The sequence below is a fragment of the Acomys minous genome, assembly GCF_964271855.1.
Source record: "Acomys minous genome assembly, chromosome: 9".
Lineage (NCBI taxonomy): Eukaryota > Metazoa > Chordata > Mammalia > Rodentia > Muridae > Acomys > Acomys minous.
Window position 1 is genome coordinate 86,433,834 of NC_140490.1, and position 18,593 is coordinate 86,452,426.

General features: G+C 40.8%; 1 protein-coding gene across 4 annotated transcripts; it reads right to left on the reverse strand.

Moving 5' to 3' along the window:
• Window positions 1–3,090: 3,090 nt before the first annotated feature.
• Window positions 3,091–18,588, reverse strand: LOC311606163 (uncharacterized protein). 4 transcript variants are annotated; one of them, XM_084797254.1, is made up of 4 exons: window positions 18,431–18,588; window positions 11,733–11,804; window positions 8,823–8,949; window positions 3,091–7,895 (listed from the first exon to the last, which is right to left on the reverse strand). In XM_084797254.1, exons 1-4 carry the CDS (start codon window positions 18,449–18,451, stop codon window positions 6,283–6,285), a joined length of 1,833 nt encoding a protein of 610 aa, XP_084653380.1. In that variant the 5' UTR covers window positions 18,452–18,588; the 3' UTR covers window positions 3,091–6,282. The 4 variants fall into 4 exon arrangements, with proteins under 4 accessions (XP_084653380.1, XP_084653381.1, XP_084653378.1 ...); XM_084797255.1 differs by having other exon boundaries at window positions 3,092–7,895; window positions 11,748–11,804; XM_084797252.1 differs by having other exon boundaries at window positions 3,092–7,895; window positions 11,733–11,831.
• Between the last annotated feature and the right edge of the window lie 5 nt (window positions 18,589–18,593).

Sequence of the window (18,593 nt, forward strand, 5' to 3'; positions counted from 1 at the left end):
GAGGATATGGGCCAAACCATATGTAGTATTAAATAGATTGTATCTCTCATCTCTAATGGCCATACTAAAGTATTTCAAGGTTAATAATTCAATCACATTACTGGTTGAAAAGTTCTTCTGTGTTTCATAATTAAATTTTGAGACTGTACAATTAAAATGAATTCTACCCTAACCTCTTCAGAAAAGTGCTTTTCCTGTATTTACAAGAGTTTGACGCCTGGATAAATATTTTAAAACAAGAAATGTCATTGACGATAGTATGAAAATCTTTAACTTTAGATTGAGTAAGTTATAATAACTGTGAAAAATTCCATATGCCTGAAAAGTCTCATCTTCTATATCTTACAGCTAGAGTCCCTTTTACTATAAATCACCTCTGCTGTTGCTTTCAAAATTCTATAATCATATATATCATGTATTTCTGCCTTTTCAGGTGTAAGTAAAACTTTTATTTTCTTTTTTCCTTCTTTATTTTTTTGGAGGGGGCATGGAAGCACCATGTAGCCCAGGAACTCCTGGAACTCACACTGTAGACCAGACTGGCCTCAAACCCACAGAGGTCTACATGCCTCTGCCTCCCAAGTGCTGAGATTAAAAGCATGCACCATCACCACCTATCCTAATTAAATCTCTACTGCAATCACATTCGCAAACGCTAAGCAGAATGTGTTCCTTTGCATCTTTCTTCTTGAGTCTGAGAGAAATTAAACCCACTCAAATCCAGTTTAAGTGAAGCACCAAAAAAAAGTATACAAAGTGTCAGATATGTCATAGTCACTTGGATAGGAAAAAATGGTCTATAGCAAAATCAAAAGGCAAAAAATATAAGAAAAAAAACACAAGGAAGAGCTTTGGCATGAAATACAATCCAAGGTATGAACTATGTTAACTATCTGGTACAAGTATTAGGATAGACAAATTGTTTCCTTTGTTACTAAACTCACGTGTTTATACATCATCAAAATCAGATATAATTTTCTTTGAGATTCGTTTCTTTAATGTATTTCTATGTCAAACCTTCTCTCTGTGTCAAACAAGAAAATACTGATACTGCGTCATGTCTTTTACTGTTTATATTAGAACCATATACACTGATTCTGGCAGAAACCCATTCTTTATTCCATCTCACAAGATACCTGAGAATGACATATTGATATCATTTCCAGTCTCTACATACTATACAACGTCACCTGTGGGACTTGGTAGAACTTCAGTAATGTCACAGTTATAATAATGTTTCCCACATTGTTCCTGAAACAGCTACACAACACCAGGTTATTCCACAGAGGTAATTGGGAATCATTTTATTAGATTTTGCTAATGAAGTTGGCACCTTTGCTAATGAAGTCAGTACAAATCATCGAAAATACATGAAACATGAGTGGTGAGATATTACAAGCACAATTATTGTTGGGTTACTGCCTTGAGTCTCCCACAAAACATTCACAATAAGTTTTGGGTTACAAGCATATGTCTATCACAATTTATGCCATGTGTGTGGGTTAATGTTTTTTTTTTGTCTCCCATAGTTTTTGCATGGTCAAAGGTGAGGCACCGGAGTATGTGAAAAAGTCATATCCCACCCTCCACTCTACTGTGGAGAATGTTCTGACCATTGGCTAGATCTGGGTAGGGGTTTAAGGTTTACCGCCTGTATTGTCCTTGGCAGGTGCCTTAGTTTGAGCGGGACCCCTGGGCCCAAATCTGCCTATCATAATGTTCTACTTGTAGGTTTCTAGGATCCTCTGGATCCTTCTACTTTGCCATTCTCCCATGCTTCTCTCATCTAGAGTCCCAGTAGGATGTCCTCCCCACTGTCCCAGTTTCCTGGTACTTGAAGGGTTTCATGGGACATGCCCCTTGGGCTAATATGCAGATATAAGTGAGTATATACCATTGAGTCTCTCTGCTTCTGGGTTAACTCACTCATTATGATCATTTCTAGCTCAATCCATTTATCCACAAATTTTTAATAGCTGAATAGTATTCCATAGTGTATATGTACCACAGTTTCTTTATCCATTCTTCTATTGATGGACACTTAGGTTGTTTCCATGTTCTGGCTATTATGAATAAGACTGCTATGAACATGGCTGAGCGCTCCGCCCAGCCTGTGTCACAGCAGGAGAACTCGGCTGTGCTTAGTTAGCTCCTATGGTGGCACTGAGTGCTCTGCCCAGCCTGCTTCACAGCAAGAGAACTCCCGCTGAGCTGAGCTGGTGCCTAGGGTAGAACTGAGCGCTTGGCCTAGCCTGCGTCAGAGCAGGCGAGCTGTGGCTGCACTGAGGTAGTGCCTCAGGCAGAATTGCTTGCTGAGCTGAGCCAGCATCTCCACGGCACAGCACACTGAGCGAACCCGGGACTCTGGGGCTCAACTGTCCGCCGAGTCCAGTTTGGGTCACAAGGCACCATGCAACCCAAATCCTGTCCAGAGTCCCCTCTCCCGCAGCAACTCCCACCAGCCACCACTCAAGTCGCCTCCACCGGAACGCCCCGAGCTGCAAACCTTAGCCGCCGCCACCTCTGGTGCCTCTGGTGCCACTGCCGCTGCCTCTGCCACTGCCTCTGCCACCACCGTGCCGATACGAGAAAATCCGTGCTCTTCCCATGTGCAGGGGCATGCAGGTCCTCCACTTCCTGGTCCCTCTGAACCGTGGAACACTCCTGCTGCCATGGTGTGCGGACCCTGGTGTTCCTGGCTCAGAAATCCATGCAATTCCCTGAATTGTTCACTGGAGCTTCCAAACATGGTCCACACTGCCCGCCACCATCTTGGGTCCCCCCTGTAGCAACAACTCTTAATAGTTTGGTGTCTTGTGCTTTACATTAACAAGTTCTGAGTCTTTGGCCCAAGTATGACACAGTATACACATTTTTCTATTTTTCTTCTTCTGAAGATTCCTTATTCTGATATGAAGAATCTTCTAATCTCTGTACTGTGGCCTACATTTCAGCATTTACTTTGGTAGTCTTTTTTTTAAAGTATGTTTCCTCTGATCTCTCTTAAAGAGGACATATAAAATTTTAATTTTTACCAAAGAAATAATTACTTGTATGCTGATAAATGAAATAAAGTTGTGTGGGACCCAGCTGCATTGTGTCAGTGCACTTTTCTTTTTTTTTTTTTAACACAGAGAATGTTTTTCTTTTTAATTTCTAATTCTCTTCTTCAGGAATTCCCAAGTCTGTTGACTTTTCAGCATTTTCTACCATTTCCACATGTCTGTAGCTGACATCTATCAAGCCTTTTTGTTCAGGTACTGGCTCTGCCTCTTCAGGTTGGTCCCTTGTTGAGCAGTTGCAGGCTTTTGCTGGCTGGGACTTAACTGGGCTTAAGTTTTCTCATGGACTGCCTAGCTCTCTCTAGTGTGCTAACTGTTCTCTTGAATCGTGCTGTGCTTGGGAGAGGACATCTCTTCTGTGCTTTCAGGCTCCTATAGAAGAGCCAGTTTTCTTATTCAGCAAGGGCTTTTTAGAAGAGCTACCTTCCGCACTGCCTCTCTGAGGTTTCCTGCTTCCCTGGTTGTCACTAGGAAACTGCCTTCCAGCTGGAGAGTTTTCAGGCTCTAAACATGGATTTTGTGCCTGATGCTGGATGCCAGTGAGTTCAGCATTTTTAAAACCCCTTTATCCAATGTCTGACAATCCCAGTGTTCATCTTTCTCTGTGATGGAACTCCCACGTCACATTTCCTGCCTCAGCTAATAGGCCATCAGCTTTTTTTTATTGATAGGTGATGGTTCCATAAAGTACACAAGAGTTTCTCTATAATGACATGCACCATGAGTGTTGGGTTAGTGAGTCCTCCATCTTATGTAAGACAAGATGGGTGGAGTCTCATGCAGTGCATTCACAATGGTTGGTGGCTTACAGTCATGAGCACCTATCCCAGTAGATGCCATTTGATTTCAGTGTTAAAGGTATGAACCCCCCCCCATAGAACATGGACCAAGAGATTTGGGATACATGTGTTAGCCTCCCACAGTACATTCCCCATGATTTCTACATTATATGCATGAACCAAACATATTACATTTACCGTGAATGCTAGGTTACTAGTTTGTGTCTTTCAAAGTACATTCACAGTGACATAGACATGCCTCTCCAAGAAGATTCTTCATATCAGAATATGTTCTAGGTACTTGTAACTAGAAATGCAGATGAGCAGGTCTTTTTCTCATCTGAGATCTCAGTAGAAGTCCTTTTGCTAAATAAGACAAGAGAAAAACAGCAGTTTTCTGGGACCCCAGTAACTCCATCTAGTTCATTCTGAGCTTTTATTGATGCCCCCTTGATGTACTTATGGAGAACAGGTCCAGAGTGAATGTGCATTTTTGGTAGGAGAATGGCCATGTCAAGGACTACAGTGTCTGAGATCCATGGGTGTCGGCGCTGCACCGTCCAGCAGAAATAAGACACCAACAACCAGACTTCTTCTCGAGATCTTTACTCAGGATTAAGCTCAGTGGGAATGGCCCCGAAGAAGGGAAGGGCCAAGCTTAAGTACAACTCAAGGGCCAATCAGCTCATGCCAGGTGTCACCTCCTCATAGGTCCGCGTCAGAGCAGGAATGCTCGTCATCAGATCACCAGTTACCCTTGCACAGCCTTTTGCCATATAAGGACTTGTTTATCTTAGAGAGCGGAAGCCTGCGCCATGTTAAGGCGTGGCACCTCGCAGCTCTCCACACATGGGAATGGTGAAGACTTCTGCAGGTCAGGCTGAGGGAAATGTTGATAGTATATATAAAACTTACCAACTATAGCTTCCACCAGCTGGATGACTGTGATTTTATTCTTTGGCCCTACAACACCCTCACAGATACACTGTGACTAGCTAACCCTCCTTCTCATTCAGCTATGTCTAATAACCACACCTCCTTAATTCATATTCAGATGCCTAAAAATGACTGAATCTTTTTTTTTTTTTAGTTTAGTTTTCAAACTAATGCTATTGTCTCCATCTATCAGAGACCATGGGCTCACCCAATATCAAATTTTCTCTATGAATTGTCAGATAGTCACCATCATCAATGAGAAGGTCTAGGGGGGGGTCTTGGATTGTTCCCCAATACCATCTATCCATAAACACCACTCATCCGTCCTCATCAGCCCCCATAGTTGATTCATAAGCTACAGAGAGAAGGGTCAAGATGGCAGCACAATCAGAAGCCAGAGCCCCATTCAAGGGTAGTATGGCTTGGAGATGAGGAAACTAAAGGGTGCAAGGCCATTTTTTCCCAGGCTCTGAAGGATTGTCTTGGGGAAGAAAGAGAAGATGAGAATTCCACTGTTACCTCACATGTAGGGCGATTCTTAGGGACAGGATACTAATTTGGGGAGGTGTAGTGTGGAAGCTGAATAGAGCACACAAAGAAGGTGAGGCCCAACCAAAGGGTGGACAGGAGCTGAGATGACCTACACATTATCAAATCCATGGGTTACAATATTGAAGTTCTCACATTCTTTGTATTTGTACACTTTCATTCCAGACTCAATATTGTGAAGGTGGATTACAGATGAGTCTTTTCTATAGCACTGAGGAAGGGAGGGAAGTCTTTCAGAATCAATTTTCAGATGAATCTACACTTTTTTCATGAGTTGATGCTTTGGCAACTTCAGTGCATTTCTTGGCATTCTGGAAAGTGGCCTCTAAGATGCAATGATGCATGAATCTAACTTAGACGCATTATCTCTAATACCAATTTTCTGGTGTGCAAGTTTGGAGGAACAATTAATAGTATCAGCACATGTTGTAGGGTAGACTTTTCCTAGGGGGATGCCACACCCAAATCCATGTACTCACCCAGAATAGGAACTGACAGCAAAACTAAGTATGGATCTCACTGAGGTTCAGGTTAATGAATCAAAGAGCTTTACTTGGGTTACTTACAGGAATATGAGGAAGGAATTGTTTATAGGAGCAAAAGGAAGTCAAGTTGCCCCCATGAAACTTCAACCCAGCATTGGATATATCTGACGAACACAAAGCATATCCGCAGGTACATCTACAGCAAGCTGCTTCACAGCGGCACACTCTTCAGACTTCACCATTTGGGATTTAATATGTATTTGAAGGTGACAAAGTAAAAAAAGAAAGTAATGAAAACTTTTCCTTATTTAGTCACGTTTTCAAATATTTATCTTCAGTATAACCTCTTCATCTCTCCTAAGATTTGAAAATTAAAGGTTTTCACAAGTTTTCCATAGTTCACATAGATTCTCTAGTGAAGAGTCTGCAGTAGTTTCTAAGAACAGAACTTTTGATAAAGTAGATGCCACATTACGTGATATGGAAGCTTTTCTCCCCAGTGTGAATTTTCTGATGTCTTCTTAAAGCTGAGGCATGAGTAAACATTTTGTCACATTCACTGCACTTGTAAGGTTTCTCTCCTGTATGGATTCTGTGATGCCGTCTAAGATCTTCACGACATATAAAGGATTTTTCACATTCACTGCACTTGTAAGGTTTCTCTCCTGTATGGATTCTTTGATGTTTTCTAAAATCTGAGCTACAGGTAAAGGATTTTCCACATTCATTGCATTTGTAAGGTTTCTCTCCTGTATGGATTCTCTGATGTATCCTAAGATGTGAGGCACGTGTAAAGTGTTTCTTACATTCACTGCATTTGTATGGTTTCTCTCCTGTATGAATTCTTTGGTGTCTTCTAAGATCTGAACCAAATATAAAGGATTTCTCACATTCACTGCATTTGTAAGGGTTCTCTCCTGTATGGATTTCCTGGTGCAATTTAAGAATAGTGAAACGTGTGAAGGATTTCTCACATTCACGGCATTTGTAAGGTTTCTCTCCTGTATGAATGTCCTGATGCTTTCTAAGACCCGATTCAAAAGTAAAGGATCTCTCACATTTACTACATTTGTAAAGTTCCCCTCCTGTATGAATTTTCTGATGTATTCTAAGATACCAGGCACGTGTGAAAGATTTTCCACATTCACTACATTTGTATGGTTTCTCTCCCGTGTGGATTCTTTGGTGTCTTCTAAGATGGGCTTTCTTGATAAAACCTGCTTCACATTCATTACATTTGTGAGGTTTTTCTCCAGTATGACTTCTGTGATGGGCCCTTAGGTATGTCAGTCTGCTAATGCACTTGCTGCATTTGTTACATTTGTAAAATTTCTCTCTTGTATGAATTGTCTGAGGGCATCTGAGATGTGTCAGTGGCATCAAGCATCCGTGATGGTCACTGCATTTGTAAGGCTTTTCTCCTGTGTGTGCTTTTTTGTGTTTTCTAAGGCATGAGCCACTAGTCAGTGATTTCTCAGAATTATTACATTTGTAAGGGTTCTCTCCAGTTTGGGTTCCATAACGGTCTTTGACCTGATATAACTGATAACAGCATCTGTCACATTCTTTACGTTCACTCTCTCCAGAATGAGTTCTCTGATGCACAGTGAGGCTTGAGGAGTCCTTGAAGCATTGTCCACGTTGATGTGGCTTCTCTCCACCACAGATTACATTCAGTGTGTGATTCTGTTTAGAGTCAAAGGATTTATCATACTCTGTATTTTTGTATTCTTTCTTTCCAGGCTGTATTCTTTGCTTTCTACTGATGATGGAACACAAATGTAAACTTTTACCACAGTCTTTATCTTTGCAGGGTTCTCCAGTGTTTCCACTTTTGTGACTGTTTGGGTTTGATGGTTTAATACAGGCGTCCCTGTGGTTAACAAGGGTTAACAATCCATGGTTGTTGCAGTTTTCTGCAGTACCATCTGTGTTGTGAGGTGCACACTGGGGGCATTCACGAACCATTTTGTCAATCTCATTACATTCATGAGACTTCCCTTGGGTATTCACGTGCTGATAGACAAGATGCTGTGAACCATTATCCAAGACCTTCTCATACTTACTACATGTGCGATGGTTCTCTGAAAAGGAGCACAAATAGGGATAATAGGAATTGATGCTTAAGTGATAGATTCAATAACTGACATCTTCTTAAGTTCTCGAAGAATCTAGCAGTTTAGGAATAAAACCCTCAGTGGAGGCATTTTGTCTCCCACTATTGTTAATTTGATCCTACAAATAAGCAGTTTCACCTCAAAATGGAAGGACCAGTAATAGTCTTCACATTCTTATTGAAACTGCATACTCTGAGGAAGGTGGGACAAATAGATGATCACTAATAAGGCACTCTCGTGATGAGCTCTTGTGAGGATCTTAACTGTTTCTTTGTTTTCTTTCTTATGTTTTTGAGGAAGTCACACTATGTAGTGTTGGTTGACTAGGAACTCACTATGTAAGCCATGCTGACCTAAAAAAAAAAATCACCAGATCATATTGTTTCAGCCTCTCTCGTGTTAGAATTAAAACCATCCTGTGTTGAGACTAGATATAGAGACCATATCTCAAAAACAATTAAAAAAAAAAAACCAAACAAACTCAAATCAAAACTCAGCAACAACAAAAACCATGCTCACCAGAAACATATCTTTTCTATTTTAAAATCTCTCAGTTCTTCATGATCAGAAATAGGTGAATAGATTGCTCCAATAGTAAAGTGAAAATATTCCAATTATTAATCGACATTCGATGACTTTTTTTGCTCTGAATACTATTTCTTTGAACTTTGAAATTCTAATAAGAACCTAGGTAAGAGGGCTGTGGATATTATGCAGTGTATACCATTGGTTGATCTTGCAGGGGACAAATTAAAATGTAAAGGAAACACCAGGAAATATCTATGTTTATTATCACAGTTTCCTTTATTTTTGATATTCTCTATATAGTTCAAAGAGTTCACATTCATGTATAAAACGCACAAGTCAGGAATTTTACAGGAAGCACATTCTTACCTATAAAGACTAGATTGCTATAATTTTCCAACATCACATCAATGTACAAAGCCCTGCAAGTGGACTCCAGACGTTCCCACTCCTCCTGGGAGAAGTCCACAGCTACATCCCTGAATGTCAATTGGTCCTGTAATAAAAAAAATAATTATCCATTTTCCAAGTGCTGCTGAACAAAATGAGATCCTAGGTAAAAGAGAACCAAGGCATTAGAGACACTTCTGTGGTACAGATGAGGCATGACAATTATTAAAAGACAAAAGATTTTTAGACATTTTGTAGAGATAGTTAAGCAGTTAAAAGCATTGCTTTTTATTCCAGACAGACAATATTGGGTTCCTAGCACTCACATGTCTTATTCAACTGATTCTATTGCCAGTTCAATCAGATCCGATGCTCTCTTCTGATCTTTATATGCAGGGGGGACACAGCACTCACTCGTACACATACATTTAGGCAATATATACCCCCACACATAAAATTATAAGGAAAGTGAAGTGAAAAAAATTCTAGAATACTCACATTCCACACTGTATTTTCTATCTCTCTGTAAACAGAATGATAATCCTGCAAATATTAAACTTTTAGGGTTTATAAGACATACATTTGAGGTCTAGATACATACAGTGATGTACCTTTATGAAGGATATGTTGGTATCAAACAGGATCACAATGTCTCATCTCAGATGAAGGCGTGAAAATAAGTTAAACTATACAACTTTTAACCTTGCTGAAATAGGGAGTCTGGATCAATACTGTGTGCAGTTGGGACTCACTTGACTCTACTCTAAAATGCTCAGTTGGGATTCTGAGGTCCAGATTCATCCTGCACCCTTCATAGAACAAAGAGGTAGAATGTGGAAGGCAAAATTCATGGGTGAAATAAAAGTTAAAAAAATGTTTTGTTAATAGTAAGGAGTACAACAACAGTGTGCAATTCTATGTTCTAAGTAGCACATAGAATCAAATAATTTGTGAGATTATATTATTGGAATATTTGACAACCATGAAATAAATTTAATATTATCTAATTAATATTTGTGGATGTAAGTGTTAATATTATCTAATTTCTCTAAGTGTCCCCAAACCAATACAGATGAATAACAACTCTAGAAATTCTATATGTGCTTTCACTACAGAATAGTTAGAAAAATATGTGTAAATATGTATAAATAAGTGGGAACATTATATTAACTTTTAATTTATTTTGAACATACAATTCAAAATAAATAATGAGATTTGCTGAATTTAATATGTGAATCTTATAATTGCGAGTCTATTCTTTTCTTCAGTATTTTACCTCCATCATCTAAGAGGATTTTAGGTTGTATAGGAAAACATCACTTTGGATTCATCTATCATTTTTTTTTTCAGAAAATAGAAGATGCAAGGTTATGAGGGCCAGAGAGATGGCGCTGAAGTAAAGGGCACTTGCTGTCCTTGCAGAAAAAAATCAAGGTTAATTATTTCTTAGAGAGAAACACAAAGCAACTCACTGCAGTTCCTGGCTCCAGTCCCAGTGGTCTGATATAGACCTTAGTGCTCCACAGTCATCATGCAGCACACGTAAAAACATGCAGGTGAATACTCATATACGTGAAAAAAATTGTAAGAAAGAAATGGAAACCTATCCATTACAGCTTCTCTTCTGAATCTCTACCTTTGTATCACAGTAGCATCAGGGAAGGGAAAACCCTAAGGTGTGGGAGCCTTCCTCCTTTGTAGCATGGTTTTCTGTCAGTTCCCTGTGGCAGGGCTGCCTTGCCAGGCCACTGTGGAAGAGGATGCACCCACTCCTGATGTGCTGGGATGGAGGAGGGGGAGGGAGCCTCCTTTTCTGAGGCACAGGAGGGGATAGAAGGAAGCGGGGAGGAGGATGGGAGCAGGAGGAGAGGAGAAAGAGGGCTATGATTGGGATGTAAAGTGGATAAATAAATACATTAATTTAAATAATAAAAAAGAAGAGCTCAAAGTTATTAGAAGGGCCATACATTTATGTTTGAAAATTGCTGGATAATCACAGTACCAAGTCAATACTCTCTAGAAAATTCTTACTGAAATATTCTACATGATATACAATATAGAGGTATGACCAGCAAAGCTTATACAATGATACTGTGTCTGAAAAATAAAACAAGAGTCAAAGAGAAAATCTGATCTCTATATTGACAACTTACCACTGAGCATTAGAATCAAGAAAATGATACCAGCATGGACTTAATGGGTTTCACATGTTAAAAAAGAAACCCATAGGCAATCATTACTATGTGATATATAATGCCAAAGAAAGAAACAATTAAACAGCAATCTACATGTTCTCACAGAAGCATCAGTTTCACGACAAGAGCAAGGCACATATTCCTTACATCATCCTATCTCTCTACAGTGATGTAATATTTAGTATAAAGAGCAAATCAGTGAGTTCTTATCATTCTAATTCTCCATAAATTCCTCAGCGATACCAGCAAAATGCTGCATGTATTTGCATGGCCACTGTCACAGACCTTGTTCTGGAAATTCAAAGATCCCTGATATGCAACCGAGGCAGAGCAGGAGACCTTCCTTCCTCATGAATGTACAAGGCCAATAGTCTATTCTCTGTCGGAAATGGGTACCAATGTATGCATTTCTTTGATCACCATTTACAATGGAATCTCTTTCATAATTTCAGGTCTTTAGTCGATGAAAAATATATGTCCTCATAGGAATAATCAAGAGAAGATAAAAATGGGACAAGGCTGTGTTATGTAAGTGACAGATTTAAAGTCTGAATCTCGACTAACATAGAATAAAAAAATCAAGAAAAAATCATAACAAATAAGTACTTTGGTGGCATTACCAGAGGCACAGAATTAAAGGTTTATGATTTCAATGTTAAAACATTCTCCAAAGAAATGCGGAGCGGACACTGACCTGGGGTGCACTTACCAGAGACTCAGGCGTTCTCCCTGTTGCTCGGCTTGGAAGGCTTGTTGACATTTCACACTGAGGTATCAAAAAACAGACACACACCTAAAATTAACACAACTCTGCCATAAAGATGCAAAGCCAAACAAAAAGACCCAAGCGCTAGACTGATATCAGAGTTCTTGTCAGCATTCTATAGACAGCAGAGCATGAGAGCATATACTTAGAGTGTAAGAAGCAGTAACTGTCAACCGTACCACTGCACTCAGAAACACTGGTTCTCAAAATTCACAGAGAAGGAAGCATCATTGAAAAAAATTGTGGAATAAGAGGGTATTTACTTCAGCAGCAATGTATACCATAATTAGATGCAAACAATGGATAGAAACATCAGAGAAAATCTATCCTTGAGAACACAGGAAAAGGAATTTCAGTAATTTAACCAACCAGAGCAAATTAAAACAAAACCAAACAACAAACAAACGAAGCATATGGTGACTACATCCTGCTTTTCCTATATATTGATGATGACAGTTTTAAAAATAATGTAGAAATCCATTCAGGTTGCTTACAAATGATCTAGAAAATATGTAAGGCACACAGGAAAATAATTTAAAAATAATAGTCATAAGTTTTTACATACCTTGAAAGAAAAAAGAAAAAAAACCAACATTACTTGGGACAGCTGACAGAATCGATGCAGGACTCATCAGTCAAAACTAACATTCTTCATAAAAGTAGACATGAAAACAACAAAACCACAAACATCAAAGTTAACACCAAGAAGGAGTATTCCTGGTGGTATCAGAGGATCTGACCTCGAGTCTAAGTAGAAACGGAAATGTCAATAATACACAGTTGAACAAGATTTCATGGTTGAACTACTCAAGGAAGTAGGGAGAAATGGAACAAAGCTCAAAAGTGTAAAGGGCACGTGCGTCACCGCTAGGCCAACAGAGATAAAAATGAACATTAATAGGAACACTGTATGGAAAGGAAGATATGCAGATTCCCAAGCCTTATTTTACCCAGTGAAATAAGATTATATAGATATAATATATCTACATATCTATAGATATAGATATAATATAATATAGATATAGATATAGAAATTTGAATAGTATGATCACATGCAGAACTTCCCATAGGCACCATGGATGTAAAAACAAGGTTCAGGAATGAAATTATATACGAATTCTAGGAGCTTTTGAGAATACTACAAGAAAGCAAGACAAGAGCCATGCGACCTCAGTTTCTTCAAAACAGGATTAGTTCTTAGAATGTGTTTTCTTGCTCTTCCCAAGTAAAGTAGGTAGGAGTGAGTTTGCCTCAGATTACTCATTACTGCTTGCTATTTTTAGTCAATGAAATATTTTTATGCCTCCACTGAAAAACATGTTTTGCCACATGCAGGTTGTCATTTGATGGTACATAGTTTGAACTTGTGAGAATTTTGCTCATAATTTTTCATAACCCCCAAAGTATAAATTGTCTGAGGGTTCTGAATAAAGTTGGCTGTTGCTTGTGACATTTGTACAACTTATTTATTGGCCCCATTCTCCCAAATCCCATAACATCTAGAGCAGTGACACCTGGAAAATGGTCAGACTTAAAACGTGAATTAAGTATTATTGAAAAATACAAAACTAACACACACAAAATCATTAGTCTTTGTATATATTGGTAATGGGAGCTTCAAAAAAAAATTAAAGATTTAACTCATGTTTTTCCAGCCCACAACTCTGCCTGCATTCCCTGAGGCCTCCCAGCACCAGGGACAACAAGGTAAAACCCCTCCCTTATCAATCCCCTGCCTGCCAATTAGCACTCCCAAGAGCTGTACACTGTAACTAGTGCCAGGCACTCCACTTTCCTGTCCACAACTTTGCCTGTGTTCCCAAAGGAGTGTCACCCCCCGAGGGATAACCAGAGGGCTAGCATAAGAACACAATCAACAAGAGCCGGGGCAATATGGCATCACCAATGGCAAGCTATCCTATTACAACAAGACCTGGATATCCTAACACACCAAAGCACGAGAAAATGACCTTAAATCAATTGTTATGAAGATGATAGTGACATTTAAAGAAGAAATGAAAAAAAGAAATTCCCTGAAATACAGAAAAATCCAATCAAACAGGTGAAGGAAATGAATCAAGCTGCTCAAGACCTGAAAATGGAAATAGAAGCAATAAGGAAAAAATATATATATGAATATATATAAATATATATATACACAAATATACATATATATGAATTCCAAGATGTTGTGAGCTTTCTGCAGTCTCCGTACCCTGTCTCCTCCAGCTACTGCTCCACCAACCTTCCCCAGGCCTGCTTCAAAAGAAACTTACAGTGTAGACCCTCTGCCCGTGAGTGCTTTTGGTTACACTGTGTGTTGTCTTCCCTGTCTCCTAAGCTCCACTGTCCAGACACCAATCCACCAGCATTCACCAGGCCTGCTGCACCAGGAACATCCAAGGGACAACCAGATGGCTAACGACCAGCGTAAGAACACAGCCGACAAGAGCCAGGACACTATAGAACCTTCAGAGCACAGCTATTCTACTGTGGCAAGCACTGGATATCCTAACACCACTGAAGCACAAGAAAATGACCATAAATTCAATTTCATAAGGATGATAGAGGCCTTTAAAGAGGAAATGAATAAATCCCTTAAAGAAGTACAGGAAAATACAAAGAAACCTTTGGAGGTACAGGGCTTCAAAGAGGAAATGAATAAATGCCTTAGAGAAATACAATTAAATAGGTGAAGGAAATGAATAAAATTGTTCAAGACCTGAAGATGGGAGTAGAAGCAATAAAGAAAACACAATCTGAGGAAATCCTGCATGCAGGTGGGAAGCCTAGGAAAGAGACCAAGAACAACAGACCCAGTCGTCACCAACAGAATCCAAGAGATGGAAGAATCTCAAGTACAGAAGATACGATAGAAGAAATTGATACATCAGTAAAAGAAAATGTTAAATCTAAAAAAAAAATAATCCAAAAACATCCAGGAAATCTAGGACACAGTGAAAAGACATAACTTAAGAATAATAGGAAGTGGAAAAGGTGAAGAGTCCCAGCTCCAAGGACCAGAAGATATTTTCAACAAAATCATAGAAGAAAATTTCCCCAACCTTGAGAGACAGAGATGTGTAGTGGATTTAAACACGTTTACGTTTTGGTCCCAAGTGTAAGATGTAAAACAGAATTGTGAGAGGGCCCATGATGTTTATTTGCTAGGAGGGAAACGGCCTCATGCGGGGCGGGCAAAGGTCTTTGCCAGGTAGTCAACATTTTGGTAAGAACTCTGAAAGGATCTATAGGCACACGCCCTTAAAGAGAGGATGTGTTTCTGTCTTTTTCATCACTTCTCATTGCTTGGATGACCATCATTTTGAGACTCTCCTAGAGAGAAACGCTCAAGGTTCCAGGATCTGGCTGCTGCTCTGAGTTCCAGCTGCTGTGGCTGTGGTAGCTTTTGACGAATTTCTGGAATCCTGTTGATAAAGAGTGGAACTGCCTCCAGGAACCAAGTCTGAAAAATGTCTACTTCTGTCCCCATTAACCTCCTTTCTCTCCCGAGTAGGGTAGGAGGGATGGAAGGGAGGCATAGGCATTAAGGAACCCCAAATAAAGTAGGTTTTTTAAAAAAGATTGAAGCCTACAGAGATGCATATAAACGTACCAGAAGCTTATAGAACACCAACTAAACGGGGCCAGAAAATTTTTTTTCTCCTGCCGCATAATAACCAAAACACTAAATATACAGAACAAAGAAAAATATTTTAAAATGCCAAGGAAAAACAGGCCAAGTAACACATAAACATAGACCTATAATAATTACATCCTACTTCTCAACAGAGACTCTAAAAGCTGGAAGGGCCTGAACAGATGTCTTGCAGCTGTTAGGAGAGCACATATGCCAACCTAGACTACTATACACAGCAAAAGTCTCAACCACCATAGTTGGGAAAAAAACCAAGCTATTCCAAGACAAAACTGAATTTAAACAATATCTATCTATAAACCCAGCCCTACAGAAAATATCTGAAGGAACTCTAACACAACAAAGTTAACTACACCCAAGGAAACAGAGGAAATCACTTATTTCACACCAGCAAAAAAAAAAAAAAAACCAAAAAAGAACACACACAGACACACACACACACACACATACACACACCCCTATCAGGTATCTATGAGTGGTTTGGACTGGGTGCTAGGGACTGAACCTGGCTCTTCTATAAGAGCAGAACTCACTCTCTACCCTTCTCTCCAGCCCAGGTATAAAGTTCTTAGTTTTGTAACCCAGCAGAAGGTATGTGGTAGTACATGAACTTATGTCTACACAGATCAGAACATACATTCTGTGGGCTAGAAGGATGCCTCAGCAGTTAAGAGCACTGGCTGCTCTTCCAGGGGTCCTAAGTTCAATTCCAAGCAACCACACGGTGGCTCACAACCATCTGTAATACGATCTGGTGTCCTCTTCTGGTGTGCATGAAGACAGTGTACTCATAAACATGAAATAAATAAATCTTTAAAAAAAGTTTTAATAAAAAATACATTCTGATATTTGGGACTTGGGGATGTGGCTCAATTGTTAAGACTGTTGCGTAGCATACTTCATGACACGCTGAGTTTGACCAGAGCATGTCCTATGTCAGGTATATGGTAGTGCTTACTTCCCAGTAACCCCAGCATTTGGCAGGTAAAAACAAATGGATCAAAAGTTCAAGGTCACTTTTGGTTAGATAGTGATCTTGAGACCAGCTTGGAATAGAATTTTGTCACAAAGAAAGAAAGAAAAAAAATCCCATATCCCACAGGCACCAGCATTGCGGCCCTAGCAATTGGCGCCACAGAGGCAACCAGGCCTAGAGGTTTTGTCCAAGTCCCTAGAGATCCTGAGTAGAGTATGAGGACCAGCCTGGGCAGAGGTATAACCTGTTCCTTGCAGCCTGATCAGTATAGCCATTGGCTGCCAAGTTTCATGGTCACCAGGCTTGAATCTGTTCCTGTGCTGTTGCTACACAATGTGATACAGTGCGACTATTTGTCTTTGCTCATCATCTTTATGAACCCCCTTCATCTTACCCCAAGGCAGACTGTCAGCCTCTGCATGTGCTTTTGGGCCCAAGATAGTGAGGTGATGAGGGCAATTGGTGACATAAGGTAGGATTTAATTGAGAGGTCCAGGTCTGTCCCTCGGTAGACAGAGAGCTAGTAACAGAGTCCTCTGTCTTGAAGTTGCAAGGAGCTGGGGACACTGAGGGTTGGGGTGGGGGAGGATGGCGGCTTTTCTGGGGTAGTGGATGTAATGGATTCCGAGGGTGCTAATCCTGAGTTGTCAGAAGGAATTGAGGCAAGGTGGGGGATGTCCCCAACACACATTCCCCCCAAGAAGTGGGCTGGGTCTGGGAACACAGGATGGCATGCATCAACAAGGCTGGTCCTGGTTCTCCTAAGGCCACCCTGCATTCTCTTAGGAAAAACAACAGCTGAGACGGAGACAGGAGGACTCATCTTGGCCATCTTCGTGCTTCTGGGACTGACTCTAGAAGCTGTACTCTCTTTCTTACTAAGGGCAGTTGGGTGACCATGTCTGGGCAGATGGTCTGCACTGCCTGCCTGCTTCCTGCTCGTTCCCTTCCCTGCCAGGGAGGAGCAGAAGTCAGAGGTTGGCTCCTTTAGCCAACTTCTCTTGTCTTCTGGCCTGTACTGGGCCCAGATGTGCTCTGTCCCCAGGGAGGGAGCCTCTGGATGAACTTGGGATTTAGAGTCAGAATATCAATGGGGGGTGAGGGGGGGCACAGTCTCTTACAGATAACTTTGACTGATCCCTGCTTAAGCCAAGCTCCTTGGCTGAGAGAACTAAGTCTATCTGCCTATCACAGGATGGGGATGAAAGTAGCAGGCCTAAGCGCTGCCGTATCGTGTGATCTTATGAGTTCACTCTCCCTCCTATCTCTGCGCCAGTTCTGTGTCCCCATTGCTTGTCCTTTTACTGCTTATTTTATACTGTCAGAAACCAGGTGGCTCCAAAGGCTCTCTGCTGAAATAAACATTTTTTTCCTCCTCCAAATCTCACTGTGTCCTCCCAAGACTTAACCCCTTGGAGAGGGGAGAAGGCTGGCAGCCTGGATATAGGGTTGAAAATGAGAAAAGGTTGGGAGAGGGTATAACGGAAGGAGGAGTCCATGGGCTCAGAGGGGCTCCAGTGCCCCCTGGTAGGGCCACAGAGAAGGAACAGGCCTGTGGCTTAGATGCAGAAGGGCCAATTTTTTTTTTCTTCTCTGTTAATTTTTTTTTCTTCAGACAAGACGTATTCCAAGCTGACCTTACATTCTTTATGTACCTGAGGATGACCTTGAACTGTTCTTCCTGCCTTTGCAAGTGCATGTACCACCAGATCCTGGATCTAGGGATCAACTCTTAGGCTTTGCGCATGCTAGGCAAGCACTCTGCTCACTGGGTCACACCACTGACCCTCTTTCTTATTTCAAAGGACTGGAAATGGTGGCAGCATTGAGCCTTTCTTTATGTCTACTGTTCGAGTGGACCTCTCACGTAAACACTGTCCTCAGCCCCTGGAAGGAACTCTGCCAAAAGGCCAGTAGTTCCCCCCTTGGTCCAGCCCATACTCCCAGGTGATCCCTGGGCAGGAAAAGTCCAAGGCCTGTGTTCTCCCTTACCTTGGCACCAAGCCCTGACATGAAACTTCTGGAAAAAATCAGAGTAGCGACTCTGTTGCTCCTTCCACCACAAACTGCCAGACAAGTCCCTGCCAGTCAAAGCCGGGCCTCCCGTTTCTTCCCGCCCTCTCCAGGAAGTGCGATAGCGAAGTCCGGAAGTGAA